The sequence below is a fragment of the Rhinolophus sinicus genome, chromosome 15, assembly GCF_057876585.1.
Source record: "Rhinolophus sinicus isolate RSI-liver-muscle chromosome 15, RSI-T2T, whole genome shotgun sequence".
In the NCBI taxonomy this organism is placed as follows: domain Eukaryota; kingdom Metazoa; phylum Chordata; class Mammalia; order Chiroptera; family Rhinolophidae; genus Rhinolophus; species Rhinolophus sinicus.
The window spans coordinates 111222244-111239450 of NC_142515.1; the positions used below are offsets into that span (position 1 = coordinate 111222244).

Consider the following 17207-nt stretch of genomic DNA (forward strand, 5'->3'; position numbering starts at 1 on the left):
GGATTATGGAGTCATGTTTGACAGGGCTTTATTAGTGGGAATCTTGTGGCTCGACTGAGAGTGTGTCTCTCCAAAGGGATTTTATATTGGCTTTTGCCAGATGCCCCAGGTCAAACCCAGGGCCATTTTTCAAGTTTATTTTTTCACTTAGCTTGGGGGTTCCTGAACCACAGACTTAGGAAACTTGAACTCCAAGTCTGCCTGAGAGCAGACTTAAGAAGATCAGTTCTTAGAGAAGACTTTTTTGTTTTGTTTTAACCTGAAGTCTGGGCTGAGACTTTACTAAGATTGAAACCTTGTAGAACGTGGCCGTGTAGCTGGGGCTACGGCCCAGGCTGCGAATGTGGACTCAGAGACTCAGAATGGGCCAGCAAAGGCATCTTTCCACCTCTCTGGCTTCCTTTGCTCTGTCGCCATGGTGTCTCTCCCTTCTAATTGCAGTTCTTCTCTGTTGTGTATGTTGCAGTTCTGCACACCAGCTGAGGCTGAGAGCTGTACACATCCCAGCTCATTTGATCTGTCCTCTTGTCACAGACACAGATCAAGTGATTGAGCTCTTTCCAAATTCCCCCCGAGTTGTGCAGAGTTGCACAGTCTCACCCATTGCCTTTAAAAGCCATCATTTCCCCCCACCCACCCCCCAAAAAAGAAAAAGTGTTATCCTTAATGAATCATTCCCTTCCCTCTGTGTGGAAGTGAAGATGCCATCTCCTTACTGTCAGGGAACCATAAAAAGCAATGGGATGGAATGAAGAAGAGCAGCTGGCTGTTGGGGGAGGAGCCCATGGCGAGCCTCAGGGACCTGGTCTGGCCGCCTTTCCCAGTGACTCCCCTGGGCCTGCAGAGTGCCTCTCTGACCTGGCCCTGTGCTTCCTTCCTGGTGAGAAAACGTTTCTAGGCAGCATGCTCATCTCCCTAGAGAATCCTTCCCGAGGAAGAAACCTTCAGTACGTGTTTGGAAAGGGTTTTTCTCACATTTCCGCATCCCCTCATGCAGGCTTGTGTTCCCCTCAAAATACGTGCTTGTTCAGGAGACTGAGCACAGTAACAATGGGCCGTGTTTGAGGAGAGAGTGCTATACTTAGTACTCTTGACTCTTTACATGAATTTGACACACCCCAAATTCTGTAAAACTAGAAAGTGAGGTGGGACTGTGTAGAAAATAAAATACAAACATATTACCAAAGACGCCCAGGAGGACAGAAGCTTAGGAGTCTTGTGTTGATATAAATATGTAGTAGTTAAAAAATGACCTACCGGTGTGCTGTGGCACTGTGTTTGTCTCTGACACTCAGGCAGTTCATGCAGGCTTTGTCGGGGTGATTGATACGAGAAGCCTGTAATAAACATGCAGCCTGAAGTCATGCAGCTGGGTACCGTTCATTTTTCTTCCATGGACAGTTTCAGAACTTAAAAAGCTACAGAGGACCTGGGAAAGCTCTTCCCTCACAGGAAGTGTATGCTTGGCCACGGCAGTGGGCCCTCTTGGGTTTCTTCTGCTTTGCAGAGTCATTGGTGAGGCCCTGGGGGTTTCTAGATTGGTTTTATGAGGACTAGAAAAGAGTTTCCAGGAAGATGTTGTGCGGTTTTAGGGAGTCAATAAAAACAATACTCCCTTCCCCTCTTGAGCCAGACCCAATTGAGAAATCAGCATAGAAGTCAGACAGATGGAGATGAACATATCCGCTTTATTACCAGTAATAGCTTGATTGAAAAATGTAACTTGATACATAGCAAATGGCATGGCTTCTAGTACTTTCTACCTGAGTTGAACTCAGCTCCCCAAAACTGTAGGCGTTCCACTCGGAGAACGCCTGGCATGGGGCCAGAGTAGAACAGAATATACCAGCTCTGTGAGCGTGCTGATCAAAAAGCCCTCACGTAGGCTGTGTTCGGATGATTTGTACTAGAGGCCTGTGGTAAAAATGCACAGCCAAGGGGCCGACACCTGTGTGCTCGTTCCTTTTCCCCAAGTTACTAGTCAGAAAAATTCACTCCTCTTTGGGGGACAAAAGAATTTAGAGTCAAGAGCAAAATCCAGTCACATGGAAACATGGAGACAGGAAAGTGGAGCATGCCCAGTGGTGCTCTCGAAAGCATGAACCAGTTCCACTGCGTCTGCGTTGTGCCTGGGGGTAGATGTGAGGTACTCTTTTTGGGTGGGTTCTGTGGAATTCTTTCTCCACACCACAAGTATATACACTGGTCATCTGAGGCCACTGGGATGGGCCTTTCTTACTTAGTCATTTTCTTATGTATTGTCAGCTTCACATTTAGTATGATGGCAGCGGTGGGGGGGGGAGCGGGGAGGAGGAGTTGGCTATTCTCTTTACTACAGCATCTTGGGGAATTTTTTTCTTGAGCTCTTTTTAAAATCTTGGCAGGGTGAGAAAGTCACTTTGCCATTGGCACCCCAGAGATGAAGCGCGTAGGCTTGGTGATGTTGGCACAGTTAGAGTAGTCAGGCGGGGCTCCTGTGAGGCACATTCTGTTACTCGTGGCACAAGGTTCTTGCTAGTGGGCCTCCATGTTTCCCAGCCTCCCACCACTGGTCGCGTCCTTGTTATAAGGCCTGAGTCTGGGGCAGGGAGCGTAAGTGGGAATCAAAAAACAGTAGTGTTCCCAGGAGGCTTGAAAGTATTCTGATCCAAATTTTGGTGCATGACTCTCCCTTCACAAGTAGAAAAGCAGGAAGCTAATCAATCAGGTCTCTGTCATGCTCTGCAGCTTTCGTAGGAGATGCAGATGGGCAGTCATACGCGATTGTCAAGTGTCGTCAATTTTCGGTGATACTTGCCGACTCATAGGCCACCCCAGTGAGCAAGGTCAGGGGCTCCCACCCCAATTGATAGGAGAAGAAACCATGAGCCTTACTGACTTGCCCAAGGACACAGGGAAGTCAGGGCCCAGTTAAAACAAGCAATGAGAATTGCCTGGTTCCGATTCTCGGCATGGAGCACCAAACTGCGCTCCCCTCTGCTATGGGTGCTAATTGTTCATTTCTGACAGAACACATGGAATGTTTCCTTTTGAGCAGGTTGTAACATTTAAGATGCCTGTAGTCACTTATAACCTTTGTTTACTTATCGCCGCCAGCTAACTATCTTATTTATCTTATTGCTTGTTCTCTTCCATGTTTAAGTCTATGCGGAGAAGTTAAATGTATATGAAAGCACTTCTTAAACTCTCAAGTGGCATCTGAACGTCATTTGATATTATTATGATAGTCATATTCTTCCCTTTGCATCGGTAAAACATAATTACAGATACTTCCATTTCATAGTTGGGCAGGGAGTGTTACTTGTGTAACTAACACTCACCTGAAATAACTTAAAATGGCACAAAGCACAGCATGAGTGACGTTAACACAAAGTTCTCAGTCATAGATGTCTTTCAGAGAAGCACAAATTGAGAAATTACATGTATGTTTACATAGTGAGGCAACAGAATGGAAGCATTAACAGAAAACAAGATACATAGACAACTTTGGGGGAAGATAAAAGTATTTTCAACTAAAATAGATATAATTGGGGAAAATTAATTTTTACCAGGTAAAAGAACAAATCGTCCTTTCATATTCTTGATTATATAGATAGATATAGATGTGTGTGTGTGTATGTGTATGCACTGCGGGCAGATAGCTGTATGCTGGAGATACATATATATATTACAGAACTCCCTATTAACAGATTTTTTCACCTGTTACTAAGAGAGTTGCAGCATACTTCTTTACCTACACAAAGGGTCTTAATATGTCTCATCACTTAATAATGGCATAAGAAAGTTTTAGATAGATATAGTAGATAGAATATTTCCTTTTTCCACAACAGATTTTTCAGCAACTGTAAATGGAAACTTACGATCCATATGTATGGTTTTACGAGTTAGCATCAGTTTAAATAGCTCCAGCCTCCTGTGGGCTCTCTCTCCCCCCTCACACTTATAACATCTCACCATCCTCTCAGGTATAAGAATTATCTACTCCTTTCTCCCTCCCCCCCACTTTTTATGTTGAAAACATTCAAACTTACAGAAAGTTGAAATAATAGTACAATGAACATCCGTCTCACATTTAGGTTGTTTTTTCCTTTTGGATGATCTGTTTGAGAGTAAATTGCAGACATCATGGCACTTCATCCCTGAATATTTCAGCATCTCTTTCCTAGGGACAAAAACTTTCTCTTATATGATCACTGTATAATTACCAGTCAAGAAAGCTGACATGGATACAACACTGTTATCTAAGACACAGTTCATATTCCAGTTTCCACGTTTGTCTCAGTATTGTCCTTTATTTTCTTCTCCCTAATCAGGATCCAATCTAAGAACACACATTGCATTTAGTTGTCATGACTCTTCAGTCTCATTTTTTCTTTCCTTTTTTCCTTTTCTTTCCTTTTCTCTCTAACCCCCCTCTCTCTTTCCCTGTCTCCCTCACTTCGTCCCTTCCCTCCCCTGACATTGACATTTTTTAAAAGCCTAGGCCAGTTCTTTTAGCTACTCTTGAAGAACAGAATTAAGGAAATAGGGGGTTTTGCTCTATGAAAGTTTGGCTTTTCACTTTTTCCTTTTAACCTCCACGATTCCGTGGCTTGCCATGAAGCCTCTAACAAGATGCCCTCTTCCTGTTGGATGCATAAAGTTAAGATCATTTTTCTTCCCAAAAACCTAGGTCCTGATACAGTCTTCTAAAGGTTGTCGCCGCAGGACATTCCGGGGGCTGACGACATAGCAGGAGCACGTTTGACAGAGTGGCATGTGTCTCTAGGAATTTACTTTTGACATTCACAGGCCTCGGCCCACCAAATTCTCTCTCCGTACCAATAGTGACTGCCTAGCTAGGCTTTCTTAGAGTTCCGTTGGTTCAGACCAGTTGCTTCATTTCTTGGCAATAATCAAACCTTTCAACTTAATACTCATCTTTTATATAAAGATGAAAGTAGATCTCATTTGGAATCAGTAGAGCTTTTCATTCATGAAATTGATGTTTCTTATCATTATCACTGATTACTCTTGAAGTGTCAGTAATATGAAATGGTTTGTCATTCCCTTGCATCTCCAGGTGTCGTCTTGTGAGTAAATTTTAGGATTGGTTAGAAGAGACTTGGTAGTTTTGGTGTGGGGGCAACCTAAAATGAATGGGTTTGTATGCTTTAGCTTTTTCAATAGTAACATGCCTTTCTAAAAGCTATGAACAAGAGGAAGACAAATATTCAGAGATAAAGGAGGGGGACATTTTTCTCTGTTCAAGATCCTGACCCCATCCCAAAGTTTCATTCAAAAAGTATTCAAAAGAACAATGATTTTTTTAAAACTTGATTCCCATGTCTACTTCATGCCTTCATACATCTCTTCTCCACAGACTCACTTTGAGTTTCAGAAGTATCTGCTATCTCAGAAGACAGGGAGTCATAGAAGTGTGGTCGGCAACAATGAGATGGGAGTAAAAATTGGCTCAATTAACTAGTTTATAACAGATCGATTTGTTAAAACATAGTGTTTTTCACTTCAGAATGAGAGCTTTTTCTAGCAAGCATACAGCGTTATCCAGGAAAATTTTGCTTCACTATAAAACAGAAAAACTGTAATATAAGCTTCGTGAGACATTAAGAAATATGGTCTCTGTTCCACTAGAGATAACACTAATTATCACAAAAGGTGTTGTTTATCATTTAAGGGGGGAATATTATGTTGATATAACACATAATTTCAGCATCTGTTGTGCCTTACTTTGGATTGTAAATCCAGACTAATGGATCTGTGGAGCTGTTTAGACCTTTCTCGTTAGCAGGAGCACGAGCAGGAACTTTCCTAGAAAAGCTTGCTTATGAAAGATTCAATTGAGGTGGGCATTTTGCATTTAATAATACTTCCGTTCTGAAACTAGTATTTACTAAATGTCTACCATGCCTTGAGTAATTTTATTTAACTCACAAAACAGTCCTGTAAAATAACTAGTTTTTCCTTAACAGATAAGGAAACCGAGCCCGAGAGCGGTTAGGTAATTTGGGCAAGGTCGTACAGATAGTAAGAGATGAGATGGAGACTCCGGTGTTTCTGACTCAGTTTTTCCCTGGTTTGTCAGTGAGTGAAAGTCTTCTTGGAGAGCAGGTGAATTGCCAGTGAGTAACGCCCAATTAGTAACTGTTAGGAGTGGTGTGGGAAGAGGAATAGAGACAGGTTAACCTGCACACCCAGGCTTTTCTACTGGCTGCCAGCCGCTCTCAGACCTTCCTCCCTAACTTGGTAACTGGCCCAGTGTGAGGCTCCACAAATGAACTCTATAGTCTTTGGGCCACTGGCCTCCAACCCTAAAGTGAAGTCCCGGCAAACCAGGCTATGCCCTGTGAGAACTCTTTACCGGGATAGAGGCAGGGCCAGAGCTGCCAAGGCCAAGGGCTTTTCCTTCTTGTCCCTACAAGCCCAGAGATGAATGTCCGATTTAGTATTCCAGTGGCCCATGGAAAAGCAAGAGAGATTGTTCTGGTGCCAAAGGCCCGAAAAGCTGCCCTTCCCAGCCCTCCCTGGTGGTGGCCGTGGGCACAAGCCCCAGCCCCCCTGACCTTGCCAGGTAGGCAGAGGCAGGAGGAGAACGGAATCCCAGATGAGGAAACCGGACCTTCTGACACTTTGGACCAAGGAAATATCCTTGTCTTTCATTCTGACCAGTCCTGGGTAGTAGAATTGGTGCGAGAGGCCTGGGAACCGAGAGAAGCAGTAGAGCTAAAGAAGGGCTGAAACTGCCAAACTGTCCTCTTCTTCTTTTGAACAAAAATTGTTTCCTGTGAAATGGATATTTGATTTTTTCCCCCTCCATTGTGAAAGAGATTTAAACAAAAGAGAAAATGTAGCATTTCTCCTTTTCCCTACGTAATACCCATGTTTAGACACAAAGAACATACATATTTATGTGGGTATATCTATATAAATATTTAATATCTGCTTAAACTGGTAACTTTTTATGGTGAAATTCCACTTAAAAATGGTCTTAACTGACCAGTGTTAGCAAGCTTAATTATCACAGCTCAAGAGTGTGCGTATTAGTTTTGGGTGATGATAAAAGAGCTCAATGGTGAGAAGGGCTGTGGGGGAGCAATTTTCTCTACCGTCATGGAAATTTATCTATGTGGTAACTTTTGCTTTGAATACGAATCAGAGGGAGTTCATGCTTTGAGGTAAATTTATGGTTAGTAGTTAGGCTGTTTTACTGCCTTATTTTTACTTAATAAATCTTAATTGCTTTCTCTTCATACAGTAAAGCATTCACCGTGCTGTATCGTAATCGTCAGATTTGTCAAATATAGCATTCGTTTCACAGAATAACTGCCATTTGGACTTTCTGTAAAACGTCACCTTGTAGTCTTTGTTTTAATGCTCCAGAGGAATTGCTAACTGGATTTTCAGAGAGCACGCTAGTCTTGTCCTGTTATGTCAGCTTCCTATGGAGCTGCTGATGTCCATTGGGGTAGCTTTGGGTATCAGTACCGTGGGCTCACCAGTTGAGGGTCAAGTAGGAAGGGGAGGAAAGTGGTGTGAATTACAGACTATTTTGAGTGACATGCAGTTTTATTTCTTTGAAGTACATCACAAGATATTTCCCGGGATAGGTCCCAATGGCTGACCTTAGTGAATAGATTTATTTGTAACTAACAGAATTTCACATAATATGCTAACATGTGAGGGAATATTTTATCGACTTAAGTAGGTTATGCAATCTTTTTTATTCTGTAATTTGCTTAGCAAATCCTTTCCTAATAGTTAATGTTGACTTAGAGTTCAGTTCAACCCAAGTAGAGTTATCACAAGTGCTCCTTATAAATTAGTAGCATTTCATAATTCTTGGCTCCCAGTATGTGAAAAAAGAGTCCACAGAATGTTCAGTTGTATGTTGGACAGACTTGAGAGTGCCATCGTTTTATCGTTTAGCTATTTATCAACAGAAAAAGCCGTAGAAGTGAGTGTAAAAATGTATGTGTTTGCTGTGCAGTCATGGCCTAAATGTCCTCACATCCACGCCTCACGATTCCCCTGCTCTTCCAGGTATTGGGGTTGGGGGAGGAGGGCCGCTCCCCGCAGGCTGCAGTTCCTAGTGCCTCGGTCAGCTGGCTTCTGACGGGTTGGGCCAATGGCAGGCTCTGATGAAAGACTCGAAGTGGGAGGAAAGAAGCTGCAGGGTATTTCTCCGTTCCTCTCTTCTTCCGGCAACGTCTCTGGTAGTGGATGGGTCCTGTCCGGGGAGACAGAGCCACCATGTTTCCAGCATCCTCTGGGTGCCCCATTCCCAGGCTCTAGTGACGCTGCTTCTCTCGGCCCCCCTCCCTGCACACTGAGGCGGCATGGCTTCCTGCTGCTGAGAATCTCCTAAGTTGCCTCACTGTGTCCTCTGGCATCTCAGCTCTTCCATCACCAGTGGAGTAAAGTCTCTGCATTAAATGGGTTCTATTTTATACAGTGAGGGTGGTTTTGTTTTTCCTGACACATATATTTTATAGAACCATTTTGCTTTTATTTCATAATGAAGCTTATGGATGTTGTTGATAAAGGGAATGTTAAATTATTCATCACCTCAGTTAATGTTTACTCAGCTTCATATTGCAAATAGATAACGGGGCAAAGAAGCATAAGATAAAATGGCTTGACTGCCCTCAGGGAGCTCCGTCTAGGTGGGGAGACAGTGCTTTACCAGAGTGCATGGGAGCTGAGAAGAAGGACCAACAGACTAGGGCAGTGGCAGGACATCCAGGAGTCTTGCAGGTACTAAGGTCTTGCTGAAGTGGATGAAGAAGAAGGGCGTTGCCAGGAGACGCAGCAGTTTGTACAAAAGTATGTCACGTGCATGGTTGCATCGGGGCCTTTGGGTTTGGGGCCAAGGAGGAAGAGGGAGCTGGAAGGTAGTCGGGGGCTAAGTCACCAAAGGCAGTGGAGACTCCACCGCGCACTTGCCCTGTATCCTTTTAGTGGTGAGGAGCAGTGAGGAAGGATTCTAAGTAGGGGAATTACTTGAACACATTTATCCTTTAGAAAGGCCACTCCTGAGCGGGTGTGGAGGAGAGATGAGAGGAGTAAGAGTGGAGGCAGAGAACCTGAGCCAGGTGTTTAGTACAGAAGTCTTGGTTGGAGGGGGTGATGTTTGAATGGGAGCCTGAATTAAACCAGAGGATTTGGGAGGAGAGGAAAAGTCAAGATTGCTAAGAAAATAGAATGTGTAGAACTCGGTGATTTCTCTTTTTCATTAAAGATGTTTTGGGAGTTGTCCTTATACGTAGTTCGTGATACTCAGAGGTCAGGAAATGTGTGGTTAGGCTAAATAAGTCTTAAATCTAGAAAACTGTTTCTCAAATTGGGGTCACAATGTGTCCTTGGAGGTCTCATACACGTTTCTGGGCTGTTTATGCTGCCTTATCCTCTGGACGTACTTTAGTTTCTAAACAGGTTGTGGTTGCAGCACTAGTCATGCTTTACAAACAAGCCAAACAAGTGATTCTTTTTAAAAACCACGCACTAGTCCTCACCCCCGTGTGCTGCCCTGGCCATGATCTGCCCCCTCGCTCTCACTGCTAGTCATGAAATTTGTTGACTATCTCCTGCCTCTACCTGTCATACCTTCCTTGTCTTCTGATTAAATACAAGAAGGAGCCTCTTTACTTATTCAGTAAGTCGTTTTATGGGTGCTGTGTCTAGGGCTGCCTGAAGTCTAGCCATCACACACGCCTGCTGATGGAGAAAGCCTGTGTCCACCCACTCATTATCAAACCCCCGCATGCCAAAGGCGGTATTGAACGCTTCACAAAGTTAAAAGAATACAGTGCTTGCCCTCAAGGAGCTCAACATCTGAAAACAAACCTATAGAGATAGAAAGTGGCGAGAAGAAACTGTTAGGAACAAAATCTGCCTTCGCTTTTCTACAGCGGGATTTAGTTTGAGTTGCTGCTCTGGAGTCGTGGCCACATGTTAATCTTGCTAACACTCGCACTTTTCAGTCTTTGGAGGCTTAAGACAGAGTGTGGTAGTTGAGAGCCTGGCTTCTGGGGGGTCTGACTCCCTGGTTCTGCCTCTTACTGTCCCTGTCACCTTGGTCCAATCACTTAATCTTCATGATCCCCTTCATTAGCTGTAAGATGAGGATCAGACAGAGTTGGCTCATAGGACGGATGAGAGGACGAAACGGCAAATGTGTGTGATGCGCGTAGCACACCTCCGGACATGGTGCAGTGCACGTACCTCCTTTCCCTGAAGCCGGAGTGACGTCTCCTCAGGCTCCGCTGAGGGGGGGGTGCTGTGTGGGTTCCCAGGACCGTTGCTTTCCTTCCACAGGGTCGCTGCCGCTAACCCTGAGATGCCTTGTAGTCACAAGGCAGCCTTATGTTCACTACAAAGGAAATTCTGTAGTATGCTTTAAGGACAAGTTAGGCTTTTGAGTTTTTGAGGTGCCTTTTTGATCATATCATACATGATAGGTTGTTGCTTCAGGGCACTTGCAGAAAGAAGTTTGAAATCTAGCAAGTGGCAGGTAACACCTTAGAGGGGCTTCAGGCATTACTGCCTCTCTGAAACCTTCCCTTCAGGTCCATCACCTCCCTCCTCATTTCAGTTCACACAGGGATTGAGCACCACTATTTCTTAGTTCTATATGAAGCTCTGGAGTCAGGATGAACAGCAGTTCCCATCCTCATGAAACTCAGTGTAACGGAAATATACGTAAACAAGTTCAATGCACTGTGATATAAACACCAATGGAAGTGTGCAGAAGGTCAGGGAGGTACCTAGGAAGGATAGTAAGGAAGGTTGCACAGATTTGGTGACATCTCCCTAGATTTTGAATGGGAAGGAATAGGGAGAGTCAGCAGTCAGCATGGTTTACACAGGAGAACTGGACCGTGTGTGGGGGGGTGTAGGTGGGGGCGGGAAAGTGATAGGAGATGAAACTGAAGATGTACCATGTTTCCCCGAAAATAAGACCAGGTCTTATATGAAGTTTTGCTCCAAAAGGCGCATTAGGGCTTATGTTCAGGGGGGTGTCATCCTGGAAAACCCTGCAAGGGCTTGTTTTCCGGTTACATCTTATTTTCGGGGAAACACGGTAGACAGGAGCTGGATCATGTAAGAGCTCAGCCTTTGTCATGTGGACATTGGGGCTGTTGAGTGATTTTAGGCAAGAGAAGGCTGTACGATGTGCATTTTGAGCAGGATCGTCCTCATGTGGAAGATGAATTGGAGAAGGATATTGGAGGTACAGCAGGTTCGTGTCCCATTGCAGATTCACTAAGGCCGGTGACAAGGTCCTGTTTACCTCTGGATCCTTAAAGCCTAGTACTTTATAGACATTTAAGAAATGTTTTGGAATGAAGACAGCTCAAGTTGAATTTCCCAGTCCTGCATGAGAACATGCTGACCTAGACCTCCACCGGTCATAAGCAGCTTGACTAAGACCATAATAAATCCTTTTCTCCTTGGCATTCTTTTAACTGGCTCTCTCTATTTACTAGCCCCTCTCTGCAATGGTGGTGTGGTGATGATTGATGCTTATAATTCTGACCCTGAAGTACCTCAAGCCTTCTCAGTCGTCCAAAGAAGATTAAAGTATATTCAATATCACTGCAATGTTTGTGTTTTGCTGCATTCTTATTCTTAGGAAATGGATGGTTTACCAAGTGCCTGTTACTTGTTTGCACATAGGCACAGCGAGACTCTGTGATCACCCGCAATTCCGCGCTCTCCTAGTGCCTGCCAGGCAGAGTGAGTTTATTAGCAATGCATGCTTAGAAATAAGCCAGCAAAACAAACCTCGGTTCTCTTCATTCCTAGGAGGCAGCAGGTTGATTGGCCAGAGATGAGAGGGAAGGCAGTGGTTAGAAAAATGGTGGGAGTAGTAAAGCAAGAACTGGTCCAGACTAGCGAGTCAGGCAGTTTACAAGTGAGCCCACTCTGTGGCCCAGGAAGAGAAGGGCCTGAGGCCGGGACACCAGCCTTGCGGTCGCTGTGCCTTGACCCGAATCGTCAGGCCTGAACTTGGCAGCAGTCTCCACCAGCGATATTTGTGTTGCAGTAACAACTGTTCAGAAAATGCCAAACATTAGCAAGTGAAAACATCAGTAATTAGAGCATCTTGTTCTCCCACCACACACATCTTTTCATGAAAACCATTATTACTGCAGAGCTGACAATATAATTTGGCCCAGAATGAAGAACTCCGAGTAGAAGCTGTGAGGTGGCTCCGTTTTGTAACCTGGCTTCTGGAGAAAAAAAAGGAAAAAAAGACATGTGATGCTGCTGCCAGGAGGGCATTTGGCTGTTTGGGTTCTCGTGTGTGGGCTGCGTGTTGTCATAAGTAGAGCTGCCTCTCACATTCTGTGGTGCAGATTTGTTTCTGAAATCTGTGTTTGATCAATAAGTTATGCCTGTGTTGGGGAGCCGCACGCATTGCCCCAGCCCGGAGAAGCAGTCCCTAAACCACAGGGATTCTGTCACCCTCTGGGCAAGGGCATGGGTGGACATTAGAGCTAGCTTTCCCGTGTGCCAACTCTGTGATTCGGGCGAGTCTCTCAGTATCTCTGGGTCTTAATTCGTCTTTTTCTGAAAAATGGAAATAATACAAATTCTGTCTTTATAGGGTTGCTGTGAGGCTGAAATAAAATGGTGGATGTGAAAATGTTTCACTGGAAAGCCCTATATAAATAATACTATACTAAGTATACTAAAGAACGTTATAAATATTATAATAAAAAAAACAGAAATATGTTTCATCAGTAAGCACAATGTCCTCAACAATTTCCCAGTGGGGGAAATGAACTAGAGAGTAGCTTTTCTAGCTGATCCTTTGTCCACTCCACAAGGTAGAGATGAGATCCCTGCTTCAGAGATGAGGAGACTGGGCTTCTAGTCATGCAGCTGTGTATACTTGTATACATACGTAGAAGAAGTGAGATTGGGACCTGTCTCCAGAACGTACTGCTCTTTCTCCTATGTCTAGTTTTTTATCTTATCCCACTCCCCACCCCACCCCCCGAAAAAATTTCTTCAAAGCTTTTCACGTCCTTTTTGGGCTGGGAAGTTGCTAACCATTTCTTGGCCATCATCGGCTCCTGAAAGTAGGGCAAGGTGGGGTCCAGAAGGAACTCCTGAACTCCCAGCGCCCTGGAGGGGCCAGTAGGTCAAGGAGAGTCCGATACAGGGTGCGCTCAGACTCCCTCTTCAGGGGGCTGGGCATGCATAGAGTGAAAGCAAGGAGGCAGGTGTGCCACATTTCCCAGCCCTCGAGGGAACGGCCATGGCCCTGTAGTTTCCAGAAGTCCATTCTTTCTCTGTCAAAATATTTTTCAACCTCCCTGAGGTTGTTTGCAGAGCTGCTTCTTGGATCCTCCTCTCAGGAGTCAGTGCCTCTCGTGTATTCTAACTGGCTCCTTGTTCTGCTAGCACAGGGAGTGAGATTAAATGTATTCCACGTAGTAACCACTCTGCTGAGCTTTTCTGGGAACCCTCCCCGTTAACTTTAATGCCAGGTATTGGGGGAAAGGATCCCTGAGGTGGCAGTTCATTAGCTGCCCAGTGGGACCCCCTGCCACATGCATTTTCTTTTTCATTTAAAGTTTTCTGGGTTAGAACCCAGACAGAGTCGGCTTGTGAACTGGAGCTGCCCACACACAGAACCCGTTGATAATGCCCTTTGAAGGGCCAAATTGAATATGCAGAGAGGTTGTCGGTGTGTGGGAGAAACATTTGTTCAGCCTGCGGATCTGGGAAGAGCTGTGTGTTGTGTTTCCACAGGTTCTCAACAGGAGGTGCGTGGAGGCGGCAGTGATGACAGGCCTGGCCCTGAACTGCCACATAAACAGGAAGTCCTTGTTCGACAGGAAGCACTACTTCTATGCAGACCTCCCTGTACGTATGCTTTGTGGTCCGCCCTCTGTGTCCTCAGAGTTGGGGGGCTGGAGGCAGGGAGGAGGGCTGTGCCGCGTTCTCCCTCAGAACATGGTCCATCTCAGCGGGAAGTTCTGCCCAGCCCTGATGAAGGCAGGTGCCCCCCGATGTTTACCAGATTGGATGCAATTGTCCTGATTGCTGACTCCTCGCTTAGCCTCATGCTTCTGGTGGCTCCCACGTAATTGAACAGGGACAAGAAGAAGCCCGTGTTCCCAGTCTCAGCCCCGCCGTGGTGTTTGGCACTAATTGCCTGTTAGGACAGAAGCTAACTCTGGCTGATGCAACAGTAAATGCGTGCCGTAGCTCTGTAGACAAGAGAGATAGCTTCCCTCTCTGAAGCTAAAGTTGCCAATAATAGGACTGTCACCTTTGGAGATATTTCTGTCATCTCCCAAGGAGCAAGTAAGTGGATGATAGTAAGCAGAAACATGACCCAGAAGCCCGGACTAACCACAGTCATCGGTTGAGCGGTAAACCCAATATTAACCTGGTTTTTCCTTAAAATTAGACCGTTTTTTTCCTTTAAGAGAAGCCAGTGTGCACTAGAGCCAATTTTCATATTATTGCAGGGAACCAAAATTGTAACATTGAATGCGTTTCCCAAAATAATGTTTCATTTGATTGGAGCCTCTGATAGTAAGTGTGGCTCTTCTTAAGATTTAGAAAAACGGTAGTGATGCTATTGCTTCACATTCTTCTCCTTGACCTGGAGATTGGGGTGAGCGGTTTTTTGGTAGGTGAGAGCAGGAGGGGAATTAAGTAAAAAATACTAAACCCGGATTCCTTAGTTGCTGCTTTTCCTCTCTAGCTGCCAGCCTTTTAGTAAGTTCTACTGCTTGGTAGGGTGGTGAAAATGAACCTGCACTTTTTTCATTTTTTTAGAGTGATAACCAGTTTTGTGAAGGTGGCAGACTTAGCAATAAGTGACTAAAATGAGGTGTTTTCATATTCTGTGGCCTTCTGTTCTGTCGGGCCCAGGTAGCTCAGTGTTATTAGGTATCACATGGGACATACTTGTACTAAAAAAGTATTCGTTGTTTATGTGATAAGCCATTTATTTAAATTTGTCAAATTCGAATTTAACTGAGCATCTTGTATTTCCTTTGGCAGCTCTACTCAGTTTAGTGTTTACAAATTGAAACTTCCTATTTCAGCACAGAGAATGAGTTGGACTAATGTGGTGGTTCTCAAAGTGTGGCCCCCAGGTCTCTAGTATCAGCATCTCTCAGGTGCCACCCAGGACAGCAGAATCAGAAACTCTTCAGGTGGAGCCCATCTGTGTTTTGACCAGTCTGACTCGTGATTCTGATACAGCTGAAGTCTGAAAAATGCTGGCCCGGTGTCCAAGCACAGACTCTGGAGCCAGACCATCTGAGTTCAAATCCCAACATTGATACTTACCAGCTCTGTGGCTCTGGACAAGGCCCTTAACCCCTTCTGTGCCTTGTACCTTCCTCCGAGGGTTGTCGTGAGAATTAAAAGGTGTGAAGTATTATTGTCTGTGTCTATGAGTTTTTGTTTCTTCATTTGTCTTGTTCTTCTGTTGTTTTTGGTTTTATATACCACATATCAGTGAACTCATGGTTCTTGACTTTTTCTGTCTGACTTATTTCGCTTAGTGTAATAACGTCAAGATCCATCCATGTTGTTGCAAATGGTATTTCATCTTTTCTTATGGTCGAATAGTATTCCGTTGTGTATATATACCACATCTTCTTTATCCAGTCATCTACCGAGGGACACTTTGGTTGTTTCCATGTCTTGGCCACCATAAGTAAACTGCAGTGAACATCGGAGCACATATAGCTTTACAGATAAATGTTTTCAGATTTTTTGGGTAGATACCCAGGAGAGGGATTGCTGAGTCATATGGTAATTCTACTCTTAAGTTTTTGAGGAACCTCCACACTGCCTTCCATAGTGGCTGCACCAGTCTGCATTCCCATGCACAGTGTATGAGGGTTACCAGAGGGTAAGGGAACACAGGGGAGGTAGATGAAGGTAAAAGGAATCAAATATATGGTGATGGAAAGAGAAATTACTCTGGGTGGTGAACACACATTGTGATATATAGTTGATGTATTACAGAATTGTCCACCTGAAACCTATGTAACTTTACTAACAATTGTCACCCCAATCAACTTTAATTAAAAGGTGTAAAGTACTGAGAACACAGAGTCTGGGACCCTGCCAAGCACTGCAGGTGCCTCGGCTGTTATTCTCTGTGCTTCTCCAGTTCCCCGTATTGACCTGCCATCTCTTTAGTGTGTGTTGATGCGTACGTACATTTGAAAGTAATTCTTCCTCTCCACTTAGAAGGAGGTGAGGGAGTCCTTGCAACATCTGTCAGTATTTTAGTACTACATGCTTTCCATTAGCTGAGCGTGAGTGTCCCATCCTTTTCTGGTAGAGGAACAAGGGAAGTTGGGTCAGGGAGGGCAGCTGGCATGATTGGTTAGCTTAAAGAGCAGGAACAAAGCAAGCTTAAACACTCCAGCAGCTGCTGTCAGCCGTGCGGAGAGCAGATAGCAAAATGCTTAGCCAGCACTTCCGAGTAAGGACGGTCTGTCAGGAGCCCAGTAATCAGATGCAGGGTTTAGGCTAATGAGCTAAGTGGAAACAATATATTCTTTTCTTAGAAGCCTCTGACAGTGAGATTATTGTTAATCCCCCAAATGGTACTTCAGTAGGGAAGATGGGATTCGTGTTGTTTATTGCATCATTACTGGGGATGCAGGGGCATCCAGGGAAAGTAAGGGAGAATGGGAAGTACCAGAAGAGCCAGGCTAAATTATGGCTGCAATGCATAAACTAATTTCTCTTCTCCTTTTTTCCCTATTTTAACTTTTATTTTCTGTTTTTCCATAAGCCTATAGTTTTGTGACGTGAAAAAGATTAGTAAACTGGGCCCCGCTTTTGTTTATGGACTACTTACTGTATAAGCCATGTTTGTGTGCAGGCAGGCTACCAAATTACCCAGCAGAGGCTGCCGATCGCGGTGAATGGGAGCTTGGCGTACAGCGTCTACGCGGGGAAGAAGCGGAGTCAGGTGATCAACAAAACAGTGAGGATCAAGCAGATCCAGCTGGAGCAAGACAGTGGCAAAAGCCTCCACGATGACCTGCGGTCTCAGACGCTCATTGACTTGAACAGAGCGGGTAGGTTTGGAGACTTCCCGTTACTTTTCCTCTCAGCCCCCCCTCTTCTCCTCCAGAGTTTCCCCAAACTGACTGAGGACACAGGCCCCAGAGCCTGACAGATGGGGATCCAAATGTCAGCATTGGTAC

General features: G+C 44.7%; 1 protein-coding gene across 2 annotated transcripts in view; it reads left to right on the plus strand.

Annotated features, from left to right (window-relative positions):
- Positions 1-17207, plus strand: part of GATB (glutamyl-tRNA amidotransferase subunit B) — an 80925-nt gene that overhangs the window by 16743 nt on the left and 46975 nt on the right. The window contains exons 3-4 of one of the 2 annotated variants that reach the window (XM_019722812.3): positions 13765-13878; positions 16880-17078. In XM_019722812.3, the coding sequence (XP_019578371.3) occupies positions 13765-13878; positions 16880-17078 (313 nt within the window). The remainder of the gene's footprint in view (positions 1-13764; positions 13879-16879; positions 17079-17207) is intronic. The other variant, XM_074338446.2, reaches the window with a different exon arrangement.